This window comes from Alexandromys fortis, unplaced genomic scaffold (genome assembly GCF_014885135.2).
Source record: "Alexandromys fortis isolate MF-2015 unplaced genomic scaffold, M_Fortis_MF-2015_v1.1 scaffold_28, whole genome shotgun sequence".
Lineage (NCBI taxonomy): Eukaryota > Metazoa > Chordata > Mammalia > Rodentia > Cricetidae > Alexandromys > Alexandromys fortis.
Window position 1 is genome coordinate 3,965,374 of NW_026067901.1, and position 27,881 is coordinate 3,993,254.

General features: G+C 43.9%; 1 protein-coding gene across 2 annotated transcripts; it reads right to left on the reverse strand.

Moving 5' to 3' along the window:
- Nucleotides 1–3,625: 3,625 nt before the first annotated feature.
- Irak4 (interleukin 1 receptor associated kinase 4) lies at nt 3,626–27,880 on the reverse strand. 2 transcript variants are annotated; one of them, XM_050129384.1, is made up of 12 exons: nt 27,739–27,880; nt 23,874–24,037; nt 20,878–21,023; nt 19,211–19,402; nt 18,396–18,556; nt 15,548–15,612; nt 13,168–13,282; nt 12,651–12,760; nt 10,445–10,628; nt 9,631–9,693; nt 6,008–6,166; nt 3,626–5,901 (listed from the first exon to the last, which is right to left on the reverse strand). In XM_050129384.1, exons 2-12 carry the CDS (start codon nt 24,032–24,034, stop codon nt 5,860–5,862), a joined length of 1,398 nt encoding a protein of 465 aa, XP_049985341.1. In that variant the 5' UTR covers nt 24,035–24,037; nt 27,739–27,880; the 3' UTR covers nt 3,626–5,859. The 2 variants fall into 2 exon arrangements, with proteins under 2 accessions (XP_049985341.1, XP_049985337.1); XM_050129380.1 differs by having other exon boundaries at nt 20,833–21,023.
- Nucleotide 27,881: the final 1 nt, after the last annotated feature.

Here is a 27,881-nt window from a genome sequence, read left to right on the forward strand (position 1 = left end):
AAGCACTTTTCAGCTGAGCTAGCTCATTGACCCAGAGAATGTTGCATCAATGTTGGTCAAGAAGATTCATCCTCCATGTTCCACAACCAAAGTGTGTGGTGTCTTTAGTATTAGGGTCTTATCATCTAGTTCTGGTGAAAAACCAACAGCAGTGGAAATTGCCTTGTATTGCTTGGAGAGCATCCCTGGCCAAGAGCTCAGGAGCTGCCCTACCCCCAGCATTGGAATTTCCACTAACAGTATAGCTTCTAGGAATATTTATTTCCAACCAAACGAGGGACTTCTGTTCAAACTCCGAGCTTTGTTTTGACACTGACAAGCACAGGCTATTGGGGGACGTTTTCCTCCTTACTCTGTTGTATGACCTCTGTGCTTTACCCAAGGACTTCAGAGTTATGTGTGGCCCTTGAACCTTGTGTGAACTGATTTCCCATGTACTTGGGTGTGTTTCAGAAGCCTTTCTTTTCTTTCTTTAAATCTGCCTTATTGGACTGGAGATATGACATCTCAGTAGCACTGGCTGCTCTTCCAGAGGTACTGAGTTCAAGTCCCAGCAACCACATGGTGATTCACAATCATTGTAATGAGATCTGGTGCCCTCTTCTGGCCTGAAGGCATACATGCAGGCAGAACACTATATACATAATAAATAAATAAATAAATCTTTTTAAAAAATCTGTTTTATTTTTAATTATGTGTAGGTGTGGGGGTGGGTATGTACATGTGATTGTAAGTGCCCTTGGAGGCCAGAGGCATTGACATCCACTGGAATTGGAGTTACAGGTGGTGGTTTGTAGACCCCATGATGTGGGTGCTGAGAATCTGAGTCCTCCACAGGGGCATAACCACTGAGCCATCTCTCTAGCTCTCAGATGTCTTTCTAAATCTCTTAAAACAACCAGAAGTTAGCATTATGCCACCTGTGAAGTGCAGCCTTTGTGCAAATGGTGGCGGGACCACCCGTCATGCTAACCAATTGCCAGTTGATTTCAGAAGTCAGTAGCTTCGGGGATACTAAGGGAAAATGACAGTGTGGTCCCATATACACCACGAAAGTTTCCATTTCTTCTAACGGCTGTTTTCTCAACAGTCCAGTGTTGAGTACGGCTGTCTGAAGAGGAGCTACTTCCTTAGTTTACCTGCCACTATCCACAAACACGTGCCCTGAGTTACTCCATTTCCTCAGGCTGCAGTGCTACCGCAGGGATGACATGCATCCCCACCTGCAACAGGCTCGTGGGGTTACGGCTGACTCCTGGTGCCTGGGCTGGCCTAGGGCCCAGAGGAAGCACAACCATGTCACACCTGCTACCATCCCACACATCTGATTGTCTCTGGGCTAAGCTGTGCCTAGTTGTTGACTCTCTATTGGCTACATTGGGCTACTGAAGGGTCTCTAGGTTGGGTAAACACTTTCCACGCACAGAAAATTGCCTCCCAGGAGAGAAGTGTGCATAGCTTATTCTGGTTGGGGGTGGATATCTAATTCCCATCCCGGGGACAAACAGTCTTTTTCATTTACATTGCTGACATTTATATATTAATTAAGCTTTTGTTTCAGGCCTTTGAGCCTTCCAGAGGCTCTATTGAATGTCACTATCATTTTTTTCCTTAGGAACTTTGTCTTGACACTAATCTGGCTTCAAATTTGCTTTCCAGTTCCCACACAGATCCCTTTGTCTGATTTCTTTTAATCATCCCTCTTGACTGCTTTATTAGTTTATGAGCTTGTTTACATATCAGTCTACACTGTTCAGACTTGCCAGGGGCGCTTTTTCCTAATAAAGGACACATGCCACAACCCACTCATCGGAGCCACTAGAGACCATACCAGTCTCAAGGTAACCGCTGAACCGGCCTCTGTTAAATCTCCTGGTCCTATCTGATACAAAGAACTGGGCATGCAACACTGCCTTTCTCATGCACGATTATTTCCACATCTGTCCTTCCTCTATTGTCCTCTAGTTCACAGTAGTCAGGGGACCCCCAGTTAGGTATCTATGATAGTTCCTGTTGGCCACCCACCAGAGAGTGATTTCCCTCATACTGTCTTGGATTATGTCCTAGTTAGGGTTTCTATTGCTGTGAAGAGACACTAGGACCACAGAAGCCCTTATAAAGGAAAATGCTTAATGGGGTTAGCTTACAATTGAGAGGTTTAGTCCATTACCCTCATGGTGAGAAGCAGGGAGGCATTCAGACAGACATAGTGCTAGAGAAGGAGCTGAGAGTTCTACAACTTGATCCACAGACAACAGGAGACTGTGTGCCACACTTGCGGAACTTGAACATATGAAACTTCAAAGCCTACACATTTCCTCCAATAAGACCAGGCCACACCTCCTAATAGTGCCATACCTATTCAAACCCCCATAGATCATATAAGTTTTGTCTTAAAGCAGGGTTGTGTGGTTATGTTAGTTTTTCTGCTTCTACAACACTAGGTTGATTCAATTTACTCTCTTGTCCTATAGCTTTAAGAGCTAATTTATCATGTAAAAGTCTCCTCCAGTTCAAACAGTTCAACAGCACAATATTCCATGATTATCACACTGGGTCATTATTTATGCCCCTGTACACTTCCTCTGTATTAAAGATCATGCATGGGGGATATTTCCCATTCCTTCCTCCTTCTCATTGACAAATTCTCCCCATGGATTCCAAGAGTGGAGATCATAGGAAGGACTATTCAGCATACATGCAGTTTGTACTTTCTTTGAAGCCCGCTATATGAAATGGCAAGCTAGCAGCCCATCCTGCATCAGCGTGAATGCATTAATAAACTCAATTACCAACAACATGTTGGTGTTGCATTAAGGACAGAAATCAATACAGCACTTCCCTTTGGTGTCATTTAACCAACAGGGAGCCCAGTTATGAATTCTCTACTTTGCTTTCCTGTGTCTTCTGTCATCCCTGTCTGTCTGTTGTATGAGTCTGAATCTGTGTCTGTCTAAATGCCATCTTGTGAATCTGTCCCTTTTCTATGGCTGTATATCTGTGTGTGTTTATGTGGCTATCCCTAACAAAGGGCTGAATAGCACAGAGAGTATTGCACAGGGAAGGAATGGGGGACACTTTACAGAAATCTTTAACAGTTTTTTTTTTAACAAGGGTGGTGTGGGAAGTCCTTCTGTATATGTGTTGCTTTTATTAGCTAATGAATAAAGAAGCTGCTCTCAGCCAGTATATATATATATATATATATATATATATATATATAGAGAGAGAGAGAGAGAGAGAGAGAGAGAGAGAGAGAGTAGGTGGAGTCAGCGAGATGCTATGAAGCCGCCAGCCAGAATTTTGCTGGTAGGCCACAAGCCTTGTGGTAAAACATAAAATAATGGAAATGGGTTAATACTAGGTGTAAGAGCTTGCTAGCAATATGCTTAAGTGATTGGCCAAGCAGTGATTTAAATAATATAGTTTCTGAGTGATTATTTCGGGTCTGGGCAGTTGGGAATAAACAAGTGGCCTCCCCCAACACAGGAAATCAAGTCACTTACTTACTCCAGCTGACCCCAACTGACACAGAGAACAAACAGTATTACACATATCATTGTTTATCAAACAATACCCATATGTTGTCTTCAATGATTATGGATATTCATTTTTATAAGACCGCTTTCAAAAGACTGCTTTCAATATATATTTGCTGTTTTCAGTAAACGATTATCACAATACAAACAAACAAAGCATACATGTATTACTCCTAGGTCAGGGACATAGAAGACTAGATAACTCAAGATTATAGCTATTCATTGCTTTGATTGTAAAAGTAGACTATATGGGAACCAAAGGCAAATAAGGTTGATTGTTACACTGTTCTCTTAAATGCGGGCTCAGAAAGCAGGTACACAGTAGGAGATCAGCCTTAAGTGACCTCAAGGAATTTTAGTAACTGGCTGTGAGGTCCAGCAAAAGCTCCAGTCCCTTGGACTATAAGAATTGTTTGTATTATACTTCATTGCCATACCACTTCCTTGGGGGAAAGAGAGCGAGAGAGAGAGAGAGAGAGAGAGAGAGAGAGAGAGAGAGAGAGAGTTACACTTTAGCCCTAGCTGGTATCAAACTCACAGAGATTGCCTGGCTTTACCTCCCAAGTTCTGGCAATAAAGGACATTTGTCCTGGTCTCGTTTTTTTTTCTTCATTTTACATGCCAATTCAGAGAATAATGCAGAGGGCAGAATCTGCACCTTTTTCTCATTGTAGTATGAAATGGTCGGCGGCCGATTCCACTCATCAAGGGGCATGCCTTTGCATACCGACAGGAAGATGGCCTCTCTGGAACTTTCCTCACAGAGACACCGCCTGCAGGTGGACCACTGCTGTCTTGTTTACATGTCTTTACACTCAGGCAGGAACAATGCAGCCACCACTACAGCAAGTGTCTTCGTTAGGGTTTCCATTGCTGTGACGAAACACTATGACCAGAAAGCAAGTCGGGAAGAAAAGGCTTTATCTGGCTCACACTTCAGCCTTTCTGTTCATCACTGAAGGAAGTCCGGACAGGAACTCACGGGGCTGAAACCCGGAGGCAGAAGATGATACAGAGGCCATGGAGGAGTGTTGCTGACCGGCTTGCTTCTTCTGGCTTGCTCAGCTCACCTTTTTTATGGAACACAGGACCAGCAGCCCAGGGATGGCACCACCAATCTTGGGCTGGGTCTTCCCCTATTGATCACTAAATGAGAAAATGCCCTACAGCTGGATCTCAACGAGGTATTTCCTCAGCTGAGGCGCCTCCTCCCTGAAGACTCTAGCTTGTGTCAAGTTGACACATAAAACCACCCAGTACAGCAAAAGAGCCTGCCATTCCTGCCACATGGGAAGGGATGACATCAGGATTGTCCCCTTGGGTGGGTGCTCCACCCTCAGACAGATCAGCTCCAGTTGCTGTCTTATTGCACATAGCAGAGACAATGCAAGTACCACCCCCAAGATGATCATTGGTTCTGTTATGCCCCACATAAAGTACTAAGTGTGTGACTTTTTCCTGGGGGAGACAAGCAAACATCTATTCATTCAAATTAAGATATCAAAGGCAGACTGAATGATTGAGTCCACCCATGTCTACCTTGGGGACCCAATGAGTTTAATTAGGGTTACAGGAGCAGGGGTGAGGGTAATGTACAGGAGGAGGTATGGGAGTTATGTATTGGAGGATTGTGTGGTGGGAGGAGCCGTGAGGTTATGTACAGGTGGGGGTTACGTACAGGAGCATAGGAAGAGTTATTTACAGGAGCACAGGGTTCATTAACAAAACAGAAAAGCCAAACCTGAGGTTTAGGGTAGCTGAGAGCTGGACCAGGGCTTTACAGGAGGTTAGAGGAGTCTGCTGAACTTCAAACCAGGGTCTCTGGCTATATGGTGGTGGCACAGGCAGAGGTCTCTCTATATAGACCAGGCTGACAGATTTCTGAGCTCGAGGCCAGCCTTGTCTATATAGAGAGAGTATCAGGACATCTAGGGCCAACAACAACAACAAAACCCCAAACTCTGGGGTCTCCCCTGTGCCGTGTTGTTTTCCTGAATCTTGAAGTTGCTGTAATTTGATGATATTGCCATGGAAAATGATCTCCACACAAAGGAGGGGTGGGGGGGGCAAGTGCCGCCTTCCTACTGTCTCTTCGGCAACAGCGTGTCAACACGTCCGTTAATCTGTCAGTACAGCGCACCATGCTGCCGTGTTAAACATAAAGACCATTTAGGAAAACAAAACCAAAAACCAGGCTGGTGATGTAGCTCAGTGCCAAAGTGCTTGTTCAGTCTCCAGGACCATAAGACGTTAAAAAAAAAGGTGAGGGGTGAGTGCTTATAGAGTGTGTTATACATAGATTATATATATATAGTCTATTTCACTCGTGTTTAGCAGGCATCTCTTGCAGCAACTGTTGAACCTTTAAAAAGAAAGAATACAAGAACATTATGCAGACGCCTCGAGACACACACTTCGTGAAGGCTAACGGCCCGCAGCCCTCGCTGCCTGTGGATATAAGAGGGTACCTTGGCAATGTCCGGCCTCTTGTTCTTCTTTTCGTGCAGACACTGACTAGCTGCAGCGTACATGGCTTCAATGGACGCAGGGTCCGCGTCATCCATCTTCTTGTCGGTGTAATCCCCGATCGTCTTCTCTTCATCCTCGATCTCTTCTTTAATATCCAGCTATAAAAAACGGGCATGAAAACTTGGTCAAAGGCTTCAAAATGAAAGAAATCAGAATGCAAATGTGAATGATTTAAATTCATCTATTTTTGTAAGAACCTGAACTCTTATTTTCCTAATTTTTTCATAACCTCCTTAGGAATTGAAGCCATGCAGGACGGACGTTAGGTCAGGAAATGTCCGCATGTGCAGGCATCACTGATTTATTAGTGTGATTCCTTTCCACCCCTACCCATCTGCTTTACATTTCCCATCTTTCTGTGATGCGCGAACTGCTCGCATTCCTCCTGGCAGCACCTGCCAGTTCCGGAGCATCAGCTTCCTGATCATTTCTGAGAATACAGTTTCACCTTCTACATTTAGACACCCTGGGCTTATTCACAGGAACTCAGAATGCTGAACCAAAGAGAAAGAAGGACTTGGAGACTGGGCGATGAAGGAGGAGGAGGAAGAGGTGCTGTGGGCTGAACAGTCAGATGAGTGGTGGCCCCAGAGGCATGTATCTAAGTATGCCTATGTCCTGGTTCCTGGAGTCTGTAAACATGACCTCATGTGAAAAAAACGATCTCTGTGGACATCTGAAATGAGAGGTCAACTTGGGTTTAGTGGTTTGGATGGAATGTTCACCGCAGGCTCATTGGTCTTCTATTGGTGGTGCTGTTTGGGTAGGCTTGGCAGGTGAAGCCTTGTGAAGGAGGTTTATCACTTGCAGGGGGGCAGGGATGGGCTTTGAGGGCTTAAGGCCTCATTGTACTTCCAGTGCACTCTGATTTGAGCTTGTGGTTTGAGATTTGAGCTGCAAGCTTCCTGCTCCCGCTGTCATGCCAGCCACTTGTTACCATATCTCCCTGCAAGAGACTTTGGAACCATAAGCACCAATACACCCTTTCTTCTACACGAGTGGGTGGGTTGGTGTTTTATCACAGCAATAAAACAGTAAGTAAATCCTGAGTTATCCAGGAAAGCTCTAACTTCAATGACAAGTGTGTGTGTGTCTGTGTGTGTGTGTGTGTGTGTATATATATATGAGACAAAAAGAAAAAGACCAAGAAGAAAATGCGACCAGCAGCAGCAGAGACGGTAGTGACAGGGCTATAAGCCGAAGATACCAGAAGCCACCAGAGCCTGGGAGAGGCAGGAAGAGTCTCCCTGGACTCTCAGGAGGGACTCGTGGGCTTATCAAAACTTGACTTCAGACTTCTGGCTGTATTGAGAGGTTATCTTTCTGTCACTTTAAGACACCTGGTTTATGGTATGTTTTGTAGTAGCTCAAATAAATTTATATCGAAAGGAAGGATTACGAGTGAGGAGTGGAACATAACATTCCAAAACCCTTGCAAAAGAAGGATTGTGAAATGACACAGCAGTGGAAAGTAGGCTCACTGAGAGACAGATCACAAGTACCCGACATTACAGTCTTAGGACTTCGCAGCAGTACCCGCACTCCAGAGTGTACTGTTCCCTGATCTTTACACTTTCACTGTTAAATGACACAGTGCAAACTTGTGACTCACAGAGTTTCATTTCTATTCAAACCAAAGTGGTGACTTTTACACCCACTGAAGGGAAGGAGGATCTTGGTAGGAGACCCCGAGAGGTCTTTATGTCAGAAGCTGAAGCTGAGGAAGCACAGGTGTCACCTCTAGTCCCTTATCTCTTCTCTGGCCCTGTGGGGCTTTGTTTGTCTTGTTTTTCTGGTTTTAGGGATCCAGTTCAAGGCCCTGTACAAGCTAGGCAAGAGTTCTCCCCACCAGCACCAACCTGCACTGCTAACCCCTCCTGTAAGAAATGATTTTCCCATTGCTTTATTTATTGTGGGAGGTGGAGGTCAGAGGACAGCTTGAAGGAGTCAGGTCACAGGTCAGGCTAGGTGGCAGCACCTTTACATGCTGAACATCTTCCTGGCCTCTCTTTTCCTAATGTTTATTTCTTTATTGTATGAAAAAAAATTAATGAAAAAATAAAGATCCTTTTAAAGAAGAGCATACAGCAGCCCCATTTCTGAGACTTGGGGTACACTCAAGTGATGTACTGCATGGGGAAGTCTGCTTTTTTTTTTAAGTTTGTGTGCACATGCTTGTGCACAGATAATGTTTATGTTTTTAATCCAACACCTGCCCCGAACTTTATCTATGTCCATATAGTAACAGCTTAAATATGGCCTCTCCAATTCAGGCTTCTCTCTTGATCTCCTGTAACTGATGGGACAGAAAACTTTATATTTCTGGTTAACATAAATCTTTTTTAATTTGCCATTATAACATTCTGAATACCATTAGACTATTCTCATAAATATCTTCTAATGTAAATATACTTCATATACTATTTAATATTGCATTTCCAACAGACCATGGACATTTCTGTTTTATGGTGTACATTTGTAACAATCTTACATGCTACAGTTTACTCAATTTAGTTTTGCCACTAAGACTTTTGTTGCCCTTTGACAAAGTCCTATTTTAATTATCAGTATACATGTGTGTGTTTTTGTATGTGGCTATGTGTACAAGTATGCAGATACCTCTGAAGGTCAGAGGCCTCAGACCTGGAGCTAAGGTTACAAGCAGTTGTCAGACACTTAACATGGGTGTTGAGAACTAAACCTGGCCCTCTGAAAAAGGAGTATGACCTTTTGACTGCTGCACCATCTCTCCAGCCCTGGCATCAAGACTGAACAAGTAAGTTATACCTTCTGATCGTCTGATCCTAATTCTGGTACATGATCTAGTAAATGTCTATTGTCTGAATAGTTTGTACCAATAGGGCATATAAATAAATTAGGATGAAAGGAGTATAGTTGTTAAAAAATGTAAAAAAATTATAAATAATAATATATCTTTAGAGATACATACAAAGACACACACATATATGTCCTTATATATAAGTATCACATATATCTTCTTTATAAATATGTATAAAGATATATATGTAAAGATACATGTTTTTATATATATCTTTAAAAGATGTAGTGTAATTTATCTAAAGTTTAGCTATCATTTAACTCATCTACTTATAAACTATCAATCAAATGTTCAATATAAAAATGAGGAGGGTAGGAATAGTAGTAAAGGAGGGAAGTGTTTTAACTTTTCAAGTAAAACACTCCACAATGACATCATGATTTTTACCAGCATTTATATTCTTATGCAGATATGAATGAAAACTATAAGTTTTTTCCTATGATATGAAAATGATTTTGCCACCCAGGGTTTGGATACCCTAGAAAGTAATAAGCCATAGGTGAATTGGCTTTCTTCTCATTTTGCCACAAAGACACCGGAACAGAGACTATAGAAACAATCTCTTCAGGCTTCACAAATACATCCCACCAACATGGACACACAGCATGTACTTTCACCATCACACACGGTCAGAAAGGGCATTTCTACATGCCATATTTACACACGTGAACTTAAGACCACAAAAGCAAGAGAGGAAAAGGCTGATAAAAATGGATTCATTACTAGTAATTGAGGTTCACGGTTTTCATCCACAGCCGCAAGTCCGGTGATTAGCTCTAATAAAACCTAGGGAGACAAAAAGATCCATTAGCAAAACACGGAAGACATCAAGTGGAAGTCAGAAGGAAAGTGGATGAGCCAGGGACTTGACCACGCTGGGCAAGGCTTTCTTGTTGTCCTAAACACTGTCATGGAGCATAGATTCTGACAGAAATCTACCTAGCAATTCCTGTATAAAGCCTATGGACGTTGATATCAAAGAGTTGTACTGCACATGTGTTCTGGGAACTCCAGGTCTGTTCGTTATTACGGGGCTCTCAGGAGAATCTTATTTTCTAACCAGTAGCCACATTTCACAGCCCTGTGTCTTAATGTGACACGGAATAGAGTTCAGTTTCCATAAATGAAGCCTATTTGGAAGACTAAGAGGATGCCCCATTAATCTTACCCCTCTTTCTCCACTTCTGACTGTGGGATGATAAAATGACAAAAAAAAAAAAAAAAAAAAAAAAAAAAANAAAAAAAAAAAAAAAAAAAAAAAAAAAAAAAAAAGCAAGAGAAGAAAAATACATGTACTAAAACATTCTAATTTAATTCACCATTTTAAAAGAATAATCAGGGACTGGAATGAGGTCTCAGCAATTAAAGGCACTTGCCGCCAAGCCTGAGTTTGATCCCTTGGAACCAAGATGGTGGAAGGAGAGAACCGGCTCCTGCAAGCTGCCCTCTGGCTCTTGGCATGTGTATTCTGTGCCACGTGCATGCACACACACTCTAAAGAAATCAAAGCAAACCAATAAAGAGAACGATCACGCACCACACCAAAGCTGTAGATGTCCGATTTGGGCGTTATTTCTCCTCGCAAAGCTTCGGGTGCCATATAAGCCGTTGTACCCACGATTCGACTGGTCATGACTGTCTGGGCAAACTTTGCAGACGCCCGCGCAAGCCCAAAGTCAGATATTTTGGCAGTAAAGTCTTTGTCTAGTAGAATATTTGCACTGGAAAAAAAAATTAAATTTGAAGGAAGAAAATTTTTCTTGCCTACAAGGTCCAGTAGGTTCTTAGAGGTATATATATGTATATCTGCATATATATATATATACATGCAATATATATATATGTCTTAGTTACAATGTGTGTCATTTTATAGACGCAGCATAGAAGACTGAAATGTGTGTAAATCAGTCAGTTAGATGACAGCAAGAGAGAGATCACTGCTTTCCTTTCTTTTCTGTATCTTGAAGGAAGATGAAAACATAAAATTTCCTCATAAGGGAGGTGCAGGTCCATGTATAGGGTTTCATCCACCCATGTGTTTATATAGTTTATTAGATGTCTTTTGGGGACTGTTCCTTTTGCTTGGTCATTACACTTTAGGGGTCCTTGGGGTTTACTCCTGGGCTCTTATGCTATATCTTTCAATAATTAGATGATAACTCTCCAAGCATCATATTCATACAAGTGCTATACACTCTGCTCAGACTTCTACCTACAAATCTATATGTCAGACTGTACACTTAGCCTTGCTACTTCCATCTCTTAAAAGAACATCAAACACAGAATGTATACCCTTCTCAAAGCGCCCCCCCTCCAGCTGGAACCTCTTCCTGTTCTTTCTATATAAGTGAGTCACGTCCCAATTATTCCAGCGTGCAACTGTGGATGCTGTAAGTTCCAAGGCTGTTACTGATTCTCCCCTCTTCCTGGCCCTCTACAGCTAAGATACAAACATGTCTTGCCACACTAAGGCACTTGCATCTGTTCACTTCTGCTCAGATGAGCTGTGTCTACCAAGATGTCTACAGCGATCTATTAATTTCTCCTGGTTTTAAACTGCTCTTTACGCGCGACTCAAAGTGATTCGTAAAAACTTGAATACGATACTGTCGTCCAGCAGTTCTCAACCTATGAGCTGAGACCCCTTTGCGGGTCGAACGGCTCTTTCAAGGGGGTTACTGTCCGATATCCTGCATATAGGATGTTTACATTACGATTCATAACTAGTTATGAAGTAGCAAAAAAATAATTTTATAGTGGGGGTCACCACAACCTGAGGCACTGTACTAAAGCGTCATAGCAATGGAAAGGCTTACAAGCACTGCTGTAATTTTGTATTTTCAACAGCATCTCATCACAGTTATGATCAAACCCTTGCCTCTGCCTGCCAGGCCCCATAAGACTTGACTCCCTGCTCTTCTATTTAATTTCCTCTCATGACTTCTACCCCTCACTTTCTGCACACCAGTCACACTGTAATCATTTTACTTCCAGCAACTCATCATGGTCTCTCTCTTTCTCTCCCTCCCTCTCTTATTTATTTTATCCCTAAGTGCTATCTACATGTACACCTTTGTGCCAGAAGAGGGCACCAGATTCCATTAGAGATGCGGTGGCTGGGAATTGAACTCAGGACTTCTGGAGGAGTGGCTTAATTGCTGATCTCCTAACAGCTGAGCCATCTCTCCAGCCCCCTCAAATTCCCTCCTAACATCCATCTTATAGGCTTGTGTTCTCTAGACTACACAGCTACCCTCAAACTGTGCTTCCTTGTTTCCTGCTCATTGTTTAGGCCTTCGCTTCGACACCATTTCCTTCAAAATCCTCCTTTACACTAACACCAAATACTAACAAACACAAAAACTCTATTACGTTGTGATTGATGTTGAACTCCGCTTGGAGCTATATCTGCTAACTATATCATGTACGATGCTTAGCATGTAGCAAGTAGACGCCTAACTAGGTAAATAACAAAAGGGTGGAGAGGACTGAAGAAGATCCACGGAGGTGAAGGTGATTCAGGAGAGACCATTGATCGGAAAGCCAGGAAAACCCTGATCTCCCCAGGGAAGCAGGTCAGAGGCTTGAAACAAGGGAGATGACAGGTGTGTGGAGTGCAAAGGGCTTTTCAGGGGCGGGAGAAGTCTCACCCCATCCGTTAAGACAAACACGCAAAGAGTGAAAGAAAAGGGCAAGAACATGATTCTTTAAAGATGGTTTTCGGAGCTTCACAATAGAGTTACCTTTTGATATCCCTATGAATATGATGGTTTTCATGGAGAAAACGTATGCCATTAGCTGCACCCTGAGCGATCTTGCATCTCATGTGCCAAGAGAGTGGTGGAGTGCCATCCTTGTGAAGAAACAAATAGATTTTAAACAGTGGTTTAGGTGAAAAAAAAAAGTCCAAAGAAAACCCATAATAGTAGTCTCTATCGTCATTTTTGTACCACTAACCATATCACTAAGAATTTGGGATTACAATTTTTAAAGCTTGCAAAAAAATAATCTCACATAAGATTAAGTGGAGGCTGCACTCCTCGCTTGAAAATAAAAATGCACAAGAACATCGCCAACATCTGGCCTTTGCCGATGCTTTTGCGTTTTAAATTTGCAACACCTGTCAACACATAAACTGCATCATTTTACAGAACAGGGGACAGTAAGTTCAGTGTGGTTTCAGTGAACCCCACCAAATGCGAACATTAGCAAAATAACACAGAAACGGAAAGTGAGACAGTCTGGTGACAGGGGTCTTACCAAGCAGGACAGTCTGTCGAGCAAGGAGCCATTGGGCATGTAAGCGTATACTAGGCACAGGTTGTCACTGTCGCTTGAGAAGCCAAGTAGCTCCACCAGGTTCTCGTGCTGACACCTGTGCAAGTGAGGCAGCATGCAAAATGATTAGACCAAATACTTCTAGCAGTTACTCAAGTTAAGAGTTTTAGCAGAAAGATCAAAGAGATAATCACATAAATATGTGTATGTAATATGTAACATGCATGTCATCTGTAAAGTGACAGATATTCATAACATGCTAACCGGCTCATTGAAATTGCGGATTCTTTTCTGTAAGCGGTTCTTGTTTCAGTACTACTGATCCACAGCACAAGCGAACCTCTCCCGATTCTGCAGCCACCTTTGATCAGACCAACAGAACCCGAGACAGGTTAGCTCAGGACGAGGCCGATGCTCATCTTTGCTCAGCGCCTTTTCAAGACCTGGAAACTTAGAGCACGGACAAATCCCTAACACAAACACGACTCTAACACACCCAAGGCGCTGCTCTCCAGGAACGTCGTTAGCCACGTTTACCTGCCATGCTTAGAGTCTCCCAGGACAGGCTTGTCTACAGTCTGAGTTCTCTGTGACACTGGAGAGAAATGACTACAAAAGCCACAGGATAACAAGGCCACAGGCCTCAGCTGAAAGCGCAGTCCTGCCAGCTCCAGGGCCTGCGACACAAGGCATGCTGGCAACCTCAGCCTCAGTCCTTCCCTGCATACAGAGCATGGCGCTGGCGTGACAGAGCCGCGGCACACGGACGCTGTGGGCGTTAATGAAGAGCTGGGCCAGCCCGAAGCACACGCGGCACATGAGAGACGCTCCACTCAGGCCGTGCTCGTTCTGCTCATTCCGTGCCATCTACAATTCTGCATGCCCTGGGATAAAATCAGACTTCTGCTCTCAGACGTACTCTGGGACGTGGACGCTGATTCGATAAATTCTCCATTTCCACCAAATTTGCACATTTTAAATACAACTAGATAATGTTTATCAAATGACTCCAGTCTCTAAAGCAGAGGTGGTGGCTCACCGGTTTTGTTTTGCTGAGCTGTACAATGTTACCATTTTACTCCCCAGTGGGCAGAGGTCAGACATATGGATTGGTCATTCTGATAGCAAGGTGCAGAAAGAGACACCTAAGAACCGAAACGCGAGAGGCTGGGGATGCAGCGAATCGACAGGGGGGCAAGTGTGTGACACCAAGCACCGTTTCAGGTGCCGGTGACGAAGCCCAGAGCCTTCCTCGTGGCAGACATTTCACCACCTGGGCCTCAAGTTAGTGGAAGAACCAACAATGTAGGAAGAGATGAGGAGATCAAGTCCGGAGAGAGCGTTGACAGGGTTTCCGTGTGCGCCATTCGCCATTTTTACTGCACATGAACTAACCTCGGGCTGTTAGCCATTTTATGAGGCCGACAATGGAGTGGGTGATGGATGGCGGTGGCCTCATGGCGATTGTTTAATAACCTCCTTAGGATTCAGATCAAAAGCTCTGGAATTAGCGATATCTGGACCAGAAGCCATCTCCAAAAATTCCTAACACTAATTATTTGCTGGTGACGTGACTTTGGGTAAGTTATTTCACACTTCTAGATCTTGTTTTTTTTTTTTTTTTTTTTTTTTTTTTTTTTTTTAAATAAAGCGGGGGGGTTGTACTCATTGTTCTCGGAATTAAATGAGTCCATGAACTTAAAGCAGAAGGTACAGTGACTAGCATACCATATAGACTCAAGTGCCAGTCACTGTCATCATTACATTTTCTCATTTGGTTCTTGTCTCCTTCCTTACGGAGCCCAATAATTTCCGACCTTCTGCATCGACATATTCTCAATATCTTAGTATATAATATTCCCTTAGTTCCCTCTGAATTTTAGCTTCTCTGAGGATCTGTTATTTTATAAGTAGTTTTAGTTTTTAGCTATTTATTATTGAGGCAGAGTTTACCTTTCTAGCTCTGGCTATCTTGGAACTTGCAACGTTGCACAGCCTGTCCTACAATTCACAGACTCCTCTGTCAACCTCCCAAGTGCAGGGATTACAGGAGGGCACCATCGTTCCCAGATTTATAAATAGTTGTTGTTGTTATTATTATTTTTTAATCAACTACAACTGATCTTGTCGGGAATTCTAGAACACCTGACAACAGAAAACTCTTCAAATCCTCTGAAACTTTGCTGTGATGTAAAACACTGACCGCTTTTAATCTGCTGGCATATGAGTATACGTGATCATATAATCGGAGAATGATTAGTGCTGGCCTCAACCCTGCATCCTAACACACCCGAATCTGCGCGAAACCAGGCCTCCTTGCCCCATGCCATGTCCCACGCCACACTGACATGTCAACACTTACTTTGCCATTACTTTAATTTCTTGATCAAACTGTTCCTTTAGTTCCTCAGTACTAATTTCAACCACCTAGAAAGAGAAAAATTTATATTGTAACACAATACAATAACCCTGTGGCCCCTAGAGCTGGAAGAAGGGTTAAGGTGATTCGCCTACTTTAAAATCACATGGTAAACCAAGTCTGGTGGCGCGGGGTTGGAGTCCCAGATATCTGGGAGGCTGAGGCCGGAGAACATCAAGTTCAGGGCCTGCCTGGCTTCCAGAGGGGTTCAAGGGTGGCCTAGCCAGCGTGACCTTTGCTCCAAGTGAGACATGAAGAGAGCTGGGATGTAGCTCCAGGGGTAAAGTACTAGCCTAACATATATAAGGCTATGGGATCAATAACAGTACAGTAAAATGAATAAAAAATAATGTCTTGCTATTGTCTGCACAGCTGGGTCCTAGGACAGAGAGCCACAGGAGCCTAAGAGAGACAAACAGACAGACATAAGTAATACAAAGCTGGGATCAAGTGGTCCACTTGGTGAGAGAGAGCCACACCAGCAACCCAGAAAATCAGTGTGTTTATTATGTAACGTGCTTCTTAGGGGGTTCTCTGTAGGGGAGCAGCCTCAGGCTGCATTCACCTGGGCTGAGGAAACAGAGGCTGAGACCTTTACTTGTCTGGCTTTAGCTGAAGGCCAACCACTGGTCAACACCCATACTCAGACCAGAGAAAGGCCTTGCCCTTCCATTCCCATGAGCCTGAGGCACTGGGGTCTTTGACCTGGCCATCCTCCTGTCATGAATGCTCATTAATACAGGGGTACACTTGTTCCCCACAGTCTTATTCTATTTGTTTTATAGAATTATTGACATCTAGAAATACAAGTACTTTACCCTAGATCCATGCTGTTTTAGAGAAAGGAAAAATATATAAACCTTTCTAGGTTGTGGTAGGAACAAAATGAAACATAAAACTTCACCACAGTGTAATTTTAAAAAAAGAATTCTGTGTAACATCGTGAAAGCCAATGTGAATAGAAAAAGAGAATCAAAGCCTAGGAAAGCACCTGTAACATGAATGACAAGGGATGCCTGTTTTAGATACATACACAGGATACTGGCATTTTAAAGAGATAACAGATTGATAATATAATTAATCAATAACTAAAGGTTAAAAAAAACTTATAGAAATAGGAACAAAGGACAGGGAAAGAAATTCCTTTTTCATAATGTGCATTGATTTTTTTTCCCCCTGGGCACGGAGGAGAGGCGTAAGCCTTTAATCCCAGCACTTGGGAGGCAGAGGTAGATGAATCTCTGTGAGTCTGAGGCTAGTCTGTTCTACACAGTGAATTCCAGGAGAGCCAGGGCTACACAGAGAAACCCTGTTTCAAATATGTGTGTGGTGTGTGTATAATTTTTAAAATCACATTTAGCACATGCCACGGTGAACATGTGGAGGTTAGCAGCTTTTTTAGCAGTTTAAGGATTAACTATTAACAGTGGGTTACTTTGCTTTCCAACCCGTAGCTCTGTCTGCAAGGTTGAAGCGGCCTTCTGCAAACTGAAGGTCAGCTTTTAGATAGCCCCCTGGCTGCTCATGACCAGCAACAGGTGTGATCTGAGTTAACCCTTAAAGGATGGGGTATATGTGACTTTGGGGTTATGTGTTGTCCCTGATATGCAAAACTGGCAGTATCAGAAGAAGCACAGAGCTGTGGTAAACACTGTCTGGGACAGTTGGGGAAGAACAATGGCTTCAATACAGACACTAGTGTAACCAAAAAAAAAAAAAGTCAAACAAACAAACAACAACAAAAACAACAAAAAACCCCCTGTAAATGAAAAGATAAAGAAGGGTAATTTATATCTGAGTTTTACCTTGTAAAAATTCTTTTGCTCATGCTTAATGCTTGCTTCTTGCTCTAAAAAGGGGAGTTTGGAAACAGCCCATTGCCACAGTCAATCTCTGGCTGTGGTCTCAGCTTTTTGTGCCCCATGGAGATTTATCCTTTTAATTTTTAATTTTTTAACCTGGAACAAAATTTGCTTCTGGTGTAATAGACTTTGATGGCCTGTCCCCCATCTCTGCACGACTCACATGGACCCAACAAAGGACCTCTAGCTATGGCGCTATCTCACTGGCACCTAAATGGTATTTTTAAATGGGACATGTTATACAAAAGCGATGTAGGTGGGTCATCTGTCTATGTGTTATTCTCATTGGTTAATAAAGAAACTACCTTGGCATTTTGATAGGACAGAAAATTAGGTAGGCGGATTAAACAGAACACGATGCTGGGTAGAAGACATGAGGCAGTCGCCATGAAGCCAGCCGCCAGGTCAGACATGCTGAATTTTTTCCAGTAAGCCACCACCTTGTGGTGCTACACAGATTATTAGAAATGGGTTAATCGAGATGTGAGAGTTAGGCAATAAGAGGCTAGAACTAATGGGCCAGGCAGTGTTTGAATGAATACAATTTGTGTGTTGTTATTTTGAGTGTTAAGCTAGCCATGCGGGAGCCTGGCGGTATGAAAAGCAGGTCTACTTGCCTCATCACTACACAAAAGTATCCAGATAACATTTTATTAGTATCTTATCTTGAATCTAGATTATGTATGAAGCATCGTGATGTAAAAGTTTCTTAACTTATTTTAGTGAACCTATCACGATTACAAACAAGATTCTATGTCTGGGTCCATAAGCACTTTCCTAGAGCGAGGCTCCACAGTCCTCAGTAGATTCCTACATGATGAGAGATAGGCTTAGGATGGGGTCCTCTTAGAGGGAGTAGGTGTGGAGATAATACACCTGTGAAGGCTGACTGACAGCCTGCTCTGACAGGAGGAGGGAGCACAGCTTACCGCTCCCAGCTTCTTCACCGCCACAGCCGTGTCCTTCATGTGGCCTTTGTACACCACTCCAAAGCCTCCCTCTCCCATCCTGCTGCCGCCGACAGAAACAGGCCGTTCGTCGAAGTTATTGGTGATGCTCTTCAACTCATAAAATGAAAAACTGTGGAAACCTAGCGCATCAGAAGGCAAGGGGGAGGTGCTCAAACAAAGGAATGTGGCTTTAGTAACCGCTGTTTTCTCAATCTGAAGATTACATACAGACACACGCACACACTCACACATGCACACACACACATGCACACATACACACACACACACACACACACGCACACACTCACGAAATACAGACCGTAGCCTTTATCATGACAACTTGGTACCAAACACTCCATCTCCACCCAAAATTCTTATTTGGTAAAGTTCAGTCTACTCCTCTAAAACCCTAGTCGTACTTAAAAATTATTTTCTTTATAAATTTCGTTTTGACATAGAACATCATGCAGACCAGGCTAGGCTTGAGTTTGCTATCCAGTGAAAGCCAGCCTCGAACTCCAGGTATTGGGAGCACAGGCGTACAGCACCACGCCGACTAACTTGTTTCCTTTTAGTTTTTGTGACCGTTTGCAAGTCCTGTTGCTTCAAGTCACTGAAAGAATAGTCCCTGATGCAATGTCGATGCATAGATAGATCATCATAAATGTAAAGGGAGACACCCATCTAAGGAACCTGCTGACGTGCCTCTGCCCACTGCACACACAGGAGAGGTTTACGTTAAGTCACCATGATGGCAAATCCACCAGTGAGAAAGAACAGGCAGCATCACTTACGGGTACCAGTGTCGCTGGATGCTGAACTTTTGTCGTCTGAGCCTGAGGAGTCAGGCTGCCCACAGCTCTGTTCTAGCCTAGGCATAGGCGTCACCGATGTCCTGACTGCTTCATGGCAGGGCCCGTGTGTCTGTGCCACCGTTGTTGCAGCTTCTCTAGATGGTATACTGCTGACAGGTTGGGGAACAGCATCTGCCAAACGAGAAGACAAAATTAGTCTCTGTGTAAGAAAAAAAAAGTCTTTGTGGAAAAACAGTGTGGTAGTTTCAATATAAATGACTCCCATAAGATCATAAGGAGAGGAATTATTAGGAGGTGTGGCCTTGTTGGAGGAAGCGTGTCACTAGGAATGGGCTTCAAGGTCTCAGATGCTCAAACCAGACCCAGCATCTCTCTTCCTGATGATCGGGATGTAGAACTCTCAGCTACCTTTCCAGCACCAAGTCTGCCTGCATGCCGCCATGCTTCCTGCCAGGATGATAATGGACTAAGCCTCTGAACTGTAAGCCAACCCCAACAAAATGTTTTCATTTATAAGAGTTGCTGTACTCATGGTATCTCTTCACAGCAACAGAAGCCCTAAGACAACCAGGAACTCACATGCAGCTTCTAGATGTTGGCCAGCATCCTTACCAAACACAGGGAGATACCCGGTATGATGCTGTCCATTGTGATAAAGATGAATAGACAAGAGTGATCATGTTCATAAAAATGGACCAGAACCATTGGGAAATTAGGAAACACTGTAGTTATTTAAGATTAGACAACTAGTGGGCACACATTGAAGGGGGAGGCAGGAGGATCAAGTTCAACTTTGGTCTTGACTACACAATAAATTCAAGATCAGCCTGGGCTACATGAGATGAGATTCTGTCTCAAAAACAAACAACAACAACAACACACACAAACACACACAGAGGACAGAGCCGGGGGCAGAAGGAACCAAAGACATTTTAGACATTGAACTCAGTGCCATGGGTGCTATTAAGAAGGTGTGATTCTGGGCGGTGGTGGGGCATGGCTTTAGTCCTAGCACTCGGGATGAAGGGGCAGGTGGATCTCTGTGAGTTGGAGGCCAGCCTGCTCTGCAGAGTAAATTCCAGGACAGCATCAGGGCTACACAGAGGAAACTCTGTCTCAAAAAACCAAAACCAAACAAAGAAAAAAAAAACAAAACAGAAGGTGTGACATGGGGTCCAGGAATCTACATGTTTAACAAGAACTCTAAGAAATTCCTTACACAGTAAAGGCCGAGATCAACTAGCGGGAGAGAGAAAGAAGTGGGGTGATGAGGAGGACAGGACAGTAACACAGAGGAAGCCGTGATGAGAGTCCTCTCAAGGTGAAGCCGAATAGGGGTCTAGAGGGAGACATAGCTCAAAAGAATAAGTTCTTTTATTCTACAGGACGCATTCTTCATCCCTCTAAATAAACCCTCCTGGCACAAAAACTACCTGACTCTGAGGGGATTAGACTCCACCCCTCAGCTGTTATCAATTTAGCGGCACAGCCCAGAGCATCGGGCATCTACAGTGGTTAAAAGCTAGGGAGAGCTGAAAGAATAAAGAGGACTCAAGTGTCAGGTCTGTTCATCCCACTAAAGACTCAAAGGAAAAACCAACACTTCTCTTTCTGCCATTCGGTCACTGTGGCCACGCCCAGTTTACCCGGCAACAGGAGAGTAGCAGGGGCAAAAAGCTCAATCTGGACCAGAAGATCCACAAGGTCCCCGACCGTGCAGTTTGTGGTGCCCCAGTCGAACAGCAGCTCACACGTGGGGCTTTTCCCAGTTTGGAGTAAGGCTTCGAATCTCCTGAAAAGCAAGAGACAAAACTAGCACACAAGGAGAATTCATCTGAACATAGGATCTGATGGGCCACTCTCGCATCCCCCTCAAAGGGGCGGGAGTGGGAAAGAACTGATAGGAACCCCAACTACGAGAAAGACACGGCAGAAAAGGAGCCAAAGATGATGACAATTCAAGGTAACAACTGGGCTTGGAGGCATGCTCGGTGGTTTACAAAAGACCAGGATTTGGTTCCCAGCATCCTCAGGGCAGTTCACAACCACCTGTATTTCCAGTTCCAGGGGATCTAAAACCATCTTCTGCCCTCCACGGGCTTGGACACGCATGTGGTACAAACACATACATGTAGGCAAAGCATGCATAGTCATAGAATAAAATAAAGAACTTTAAACAAATGTAAGCTAACTTTTGGGGCGGGGGGGAGGATAGCTCAGCTGGTAAAACACTTGCCATTGTCAGTATGAAGACCGAGGACCTGAGTTCCCCAGCATCCAGGCAAAGAGCCAGTGCAGGGCACCTGCTCTGATACTGGACTGGACAGGCAGTGATGAGCATATCCCTGATGCTCACTGTTTACATAGTCTAGATGAATTCATAAGCTCCGGCTCTGTGAGATACCCCGTCTCAAAAACCAAGATGAATCGAGAGTGAGCAAGGCACCTCTTGGTGACTGGCTTAATCTTAATAAAAGCTTCTTTGCCAATGCAAGAAACTCCAATCAAACCAGATTAGACCAAATTCAAATGCCCATGTTTAATATATGTGGCACTCTCGGGTGGACCGAGAAAGCAGGGTGAGGAGAAAAGCCCATGCAAACTCAAAACCACGTATTCCTTTCTCCAGAGAGAGTCTTCACAGCCTGTGGGAGTGGTTCTGACCCTCCCTGGGAAAGAGGTCAGCACTTGGCAGGCTGGGAGTTGGAGACCAGACGGGGGCAACTCCCAGGCTAGGAGCTTCCAGTCATCTCAGACTTCTTAGATATAGGAGTGTTAGAGGGTTGGAGTGATGCCCCCCAACTTAATATTATATTCTAGACTGTTTGGATATAAGGGTGTTAAAGGGCTGGGGTGATGTCCCCAACTTAATATTACATCCCCAACGTAATATTACAGTGACCTATGACTTCACAAGCATGTACACTTAACATGCACATATAAACACATATGCCATATACACATATACACATATGCCAGCCAAATACACCTGGTTAATATTATTTACCAAACATTTCCTCAGAGAGCTACAGGATATCTCTAGAGAGAGAGCTGAGAATGTTACCATGAGACAACTAGACTGGGATGGGTGGAGTAGTCAGATGTGAGCCACACAGCTCACTCAAAATGTACCCAAGTCTAGATCCAAATTCTGAGCTCTTCTAACCAAAGTGTATACTTTTAAGCCACTTAGCTATATTGCAAAGTCTTACAAGCACCTTACATGACATAGTCAGTCTTCTAGCTGTATAATTTTAAATGAAAAGCCTGCTTCATGAAGCAGAATGTGCTTACATTTTGATCCTAAGTATATTTAATTAAATAGAAAGGAAAACATCTTTATTTTTTCATTTAATTATTTTAAAATTAAAAATTAGGCCAGGCAGTGGTGGTGCACGTCTTTAAGCCCAGCACTCAGGAGGCAGAGACAGGAGGATCTCTGTGAGCTTAAGGCCAGCCTGGTTCCAGGACAGACTCCAAAGTTACAGAGAAACCCTATCTTGAAAAACCAAAAATAAATAAATAAATAAATAAATAAGAACGTTAATACTGAAAACTTAACTGAAGCAGTTCATTTTCGTTTTCTTCCAAAAATTTTACTTGGAAACATTTCAAACTCAACAAAACTTTGAAAGAATAACACAGTGAACAACGGTGAACCTCCATCTAGATTTGCCAGTTGGCCAGCTGGTAGCATCTGTCCACATCTGTGTTCTCCTGAATGCTCTTTCAGCCTCTCTCTATGCACGGGGCATGCCCTACAGTGTAGGCCAGGTATCCTGTCTGCATATCACTGTCCCCATCTACGGGACTACATTTAAATGAGTAACTTCAATCAAAACTAAGATTTTTGGAAAGAACTACAGCTGCATTGGACCCAGAGGCACAAAATGCAGTTTTGTGCCCGACTGGTGGCGTTGTTTGATCATTTGGATGGAGGATGAGCTTCCGATTTCTTTGTGAGACAAGTACCTGTCTCAAGCTGGTGCACCCCAGTCATCCCAGCACTCAGGGGGTGGAGGCAGGAGGACCAGGAGTCCAAGGGCAGCCTTGAACCACAAAAGACCCTGTCACTAACAGCAGTTAGCTTTTTTTTTATTAATGCACACAAAATTTGTGGACAAAACTTCTATGCTTTTGGGCCCCATGAGCTTCGTGGGAACCATTGTGCACTGGCGACTGCATTGTGCTGTTCTGACCGTCCCTCCTCAGTACTGAAGGGCCCTTTCTCTCCAGAATGGCTGCTGCAACAACTCATCTCCAATTTTTAATGGAAATATCAACAAACTATCACTGAAAACTTAGTTTTCATATTTAAAGCTGGGCTTCTCTCTCGTACTTTTTGATGTCTGCCCCCACGTGGTCAGACATTTGCAGGATGGACAATTTGGGAGCCCGGGCTATAGAGTCTTCACCAGATTGATTTAAAAAAGAATAATTTATTTTCTTCCTTCTATGTCAGACAAATCTTGGCAATGAGTTTTAACTGCAAAATACAGTATGAAATTTAAATCTGATTTTGTATTTTCTACTAAATCATGCTAAGATGAGAAGAGGCAGTTACATTAGCCAGTGTTTGTGCCTGCATCCTTCTTATGACACGAAGGACTGAAAAGGAAAAATAAACAGCCTATTTTATTACCTTATATGAAGCTGATTGTATCTATCATCACCAGACGGCTTTTTAATAGCTACTGCTAATTTCTTCCATCCTTCTTGAGGATCAATAAAATCCGACAGCTTCCTAATGAGTCCGACATTGAGGCTGCGCACGTATGTGGATGGTGTCAGGGGCTTGTTCATCTTCTACCTGAAATATGAAAAATTCTCATTAAAACTTGGCAACAGGTCAGTCAGGCGGGGGTGGCTCACACTTTTAACCCCAGCACTTGGGAGGCAGAGGCAGGCAGACCTCTGAGGTTGAGGCTAGCCTGGTCTACAGAGTGAGCTCTAGGACAGCCAGAAATATGGAGAGAAACTCTGTCTCAAAAAAAACCCTAAATAAATAAATAAAAATAACAACAAAAACAAACAAAAAAGTTAAAACCCTACAACTTTACGACAGTTCCAGAGACAGCATTTAGAAGCCATATGTCATGTATTGCTATATGGCATGAGATGCTGGAAACGGACCAACCACCGACCGCCTGAGTGCAGAGCGACTCTCACTCCAGTCCACCTCCTACTGAAAGTCATCTAATCATGCTCTAGGATTATTTTTTTTCTCCCACAAACATTGGAAAACTTCATTCTGACCCTGGAATTTTCTGAGTGAAATTTATAAAAAGCAAGATGCTTATCAGAAAGAGACCTGGGAGCAAGTTCAGGAATCAAATCTATAAAATGAAACAGCTTTGAATTTAAAGTATTTTTTTTCTCAATTAATACCCATTTTACTATCACAGTTTAAAACAACATTTAATTTTACTTTATGTGTATGAGTATTTTGTCTGCATGTATATATGTACCCCGTGTGCCTGTCTGGTGCTTGCAGAGGTCAGGAGAGGGCACCAGATCTTCTGGAACTGGAGTTATTGCAGACTGTGAGCCACCATGTGTGTGCTGGGAATTGAACCTGGGCCCTCTGCAGAAGTAGCAAGGCTCTTAAGCACTGAGCTGTTACTCTGGCATCTACTATTAAAAAGTTTTGCCAGGCAGTGGTGACACATGCCTTTAATCCCAGCACTTGGGAAGCAGAGGCAGGCAGATCTCTGTGAGTTTGAGGCCAGCCTGGTCTACAAGGATAGGCTCGAAAGCTACAGAGAAACCCTGTCTCAAAAAACAAAACAAACAAACAAACGAAAAAACAAACAACCCCCCTCCCCCCCAAAAATTTACAAAAAATCTTTGGTCAAAGTAAAAAAATAAACTAATTTATATAGCATTAAAGACACATCCCTCCCAGCTACTTTTCACGAAGCATACAAGGACCTCAAACAGCTTCGAGTCCATGAGATCTGCATGACAACTGTTTTGTGTATGGTGGAATCCATGGCCCTTCTCTGTGGCTACTCTCTTGATAGGAACTGCTGCTTAGGCACGGAATAAATCCTAACTGGTTTGAGATGGGGCCCAAAGACACTGGGACCAGACCAAAACACACACACACACACACACACACACACACACACACACATACCCCAAAATAAAAATCTCCTCCTATGTAAAGTGTTAGGGCTCCCTCCCACTCTGGCTCCTCCCCTCCATCACTCCTTCCTTCCTTATTATCCTCATACTCTCATACTCATATTTTTGCCATATTTTAAATGTTTTACTGAGTGCATGACCCCTATACCCAAACAAAAATGTTTCCCATAGCTCTCCCAGTGACTCTCACCCTACAACACTTCCATTTGTCCCTGATACATCTGCAAAGGGACCTTTTTGATGCCATGGGCAACGTCCATCTATGTTTCTCATACAGTGATTTACTTCAGTGGCAACTTAAAATCCTTTAGATATACTGAAACATAAACTGTCATCCATTCACCACAAAGGTGTCCTATTTGAGACTGATATTATTCCAGGTGCCTGGCAATAAAACATTAAGAAAAACAGAGAGAAAAAGGAGACAAGAACACACAGAAGTTTTATTCTCATGGGGGAGGAAGGTAGCAAGCTAAGAATGCATCTTAACGTATGTTAAATGGTGTCTATGGTGGTTTGAATGAGAAGGCCCCACAAGTCTCCCTCATTTGAATGCTTGGTTCCCAAGTTTGGGAGGAGGAGGAGTTAGTGGAGACAGCCTTTGAGATTTCAAGTCTTGGGCCATGTCCAGTGAGCTCTCTCAGCCTCCTGCTTGTGGTTCAGGATGTGAACTCTGAGCCACTGCTCTATCTCATTCATTTTGTCTGTCTGCGGGCTGCCATTCCCACTGTCCCACTATGCTTGGAAAAGGCTCTTATCTAGATCCCTAAGCTCAGCCTTGCCTTGGTCATGGTGTTTTGCCACCATGGTAGAAAAGTAAGTAAGGAAGCGTCAGATGGGGTGGCAAGGGGCTGCAATTTTAAAAGGGTTAGTCCCTGTGAAGGGTTAGTCCCCATGGGCCTCCTGAGATCTCTATGAAGGACAGGAATGAGGACACTAGTCAGTGTGGTGCATGCTGGGAAAATGAGCAGAAAGCACAGAATTTGGAGGTGCTACTGAACGAAGAAAAGAAATAAAAGAGAGGACATGACTTCTCCTCAGGGGCTGAGGAGAAAGCTTATATAGCTATGAGGGAGGGCATAGCCACAGGCATTGACAGAGATATCTGGGAGAGTCCAGAGTAAACATGGCCAAATCGAGCCTGGCCATTTGAGGAGAGAGGGGCAGGGTGAGCAAGAGAAGAGCTACCTACCAAAAGTGGTGGCCTGGGCCAAGAGACTGGCATAGCCCAAATGGCTGGGTTATACAGGGGCCAGAGGAACTAGGGATGGGAAGCCCAGTAGTTGGGCTGGTACCCAGTACCCAGAGTTCAGGGTAAGGGGGCAGGGTGTGCCAGGTACTGAAGGTAGGGACTGAGGGATGCTGGGAGAACCTGGTGGCCAGCATCTGCTTTGATATGTTACTAGACGTCTCAGTACCTTTTGTGCTGGGTGTGAGACCTAACCGTTTCCACAGACAAACAAACAGCAAGAAGCAGGTGCGATTAGAGATGAGGGATTGATCAGGGCCTTTGAATTGCTTATCTTCTGAGTTGAGAGAAGAGACAGTGGAAGTTCCGAGGGGAGTGCAGATATTTCTGTATTCATCCCTAGAGCGGAGGTTTCCTGGACAACAAGGTGCAGAGTAAGGACAAAGAAACAGGAAGAGGCGACTGGACATGCACCAAAAGTTTACATGAAGGTTTGAAGTGTCGCTAGTCTCCTAGTCCTAGGTGCATTCTGCAGGGCAATCCACAGGAGTCTGCTGATATAGAGAGGGAAAGGTGGCACCAGGGTTTTCTGCTTAGGCCAGAAACAGGACGAAGGCAAGAATGTAGGCCGAAGTCTGGCCTGTGAGATCAGGTCAGTCTGGAACATGCAGGTAGCAAAAATGTTTAGCATGAAAATAGGAGTATAAAAGAAACCTGAGCTCTTTGGCATATATCTTGAAGGCTTACTCCCGGGATAGTCTCCCACTATGTAGTTCCTTCCTTGGAAAGCCGGAACGGAAAAGTCGATTTTTTTTTTTTTTAAAAAATCTTCTATTTTGGGGCACTGTGTCCATTCCGAAAGCGACTGGAGCTTTCTTGCTCTCTAGAGCTTTGCTTTTTCTGCTCATTTTTTTTCTTCCAAGCAGTACTGCTCTTGTCCCTCCCTCCACCGGTTGACAGGCTGTCTGACAGCTTCCTCTCCTCCCCACCACGAGAGATCGCGACACCAGCGGACCGGCGCGCAAAGGCTGTGGGGCTCCCCATGCCTCTGTGGGGGTGCACCCACTTCTCGGATCTGGGGGGAAGCAAGCCGGTTGAAAACCGATCCCCGGCCAGAGGACTGCAGCGAGGTCTTGACCTGAGAGCAGCCTTCCTCCCGCGGTCGCCCAACCTACTTCCTCTCTGACGCTCTTCGCTTCCTGAACAAGGCGACCGGCGCCCCGCCAGGGTCCCGCGAGGACTCGGGAGGGGAGGACGCGCCGGGGTCACGGAGCGACTTCAGATCGTCTGCGACAAGGTGATGGAGTTTCCCAG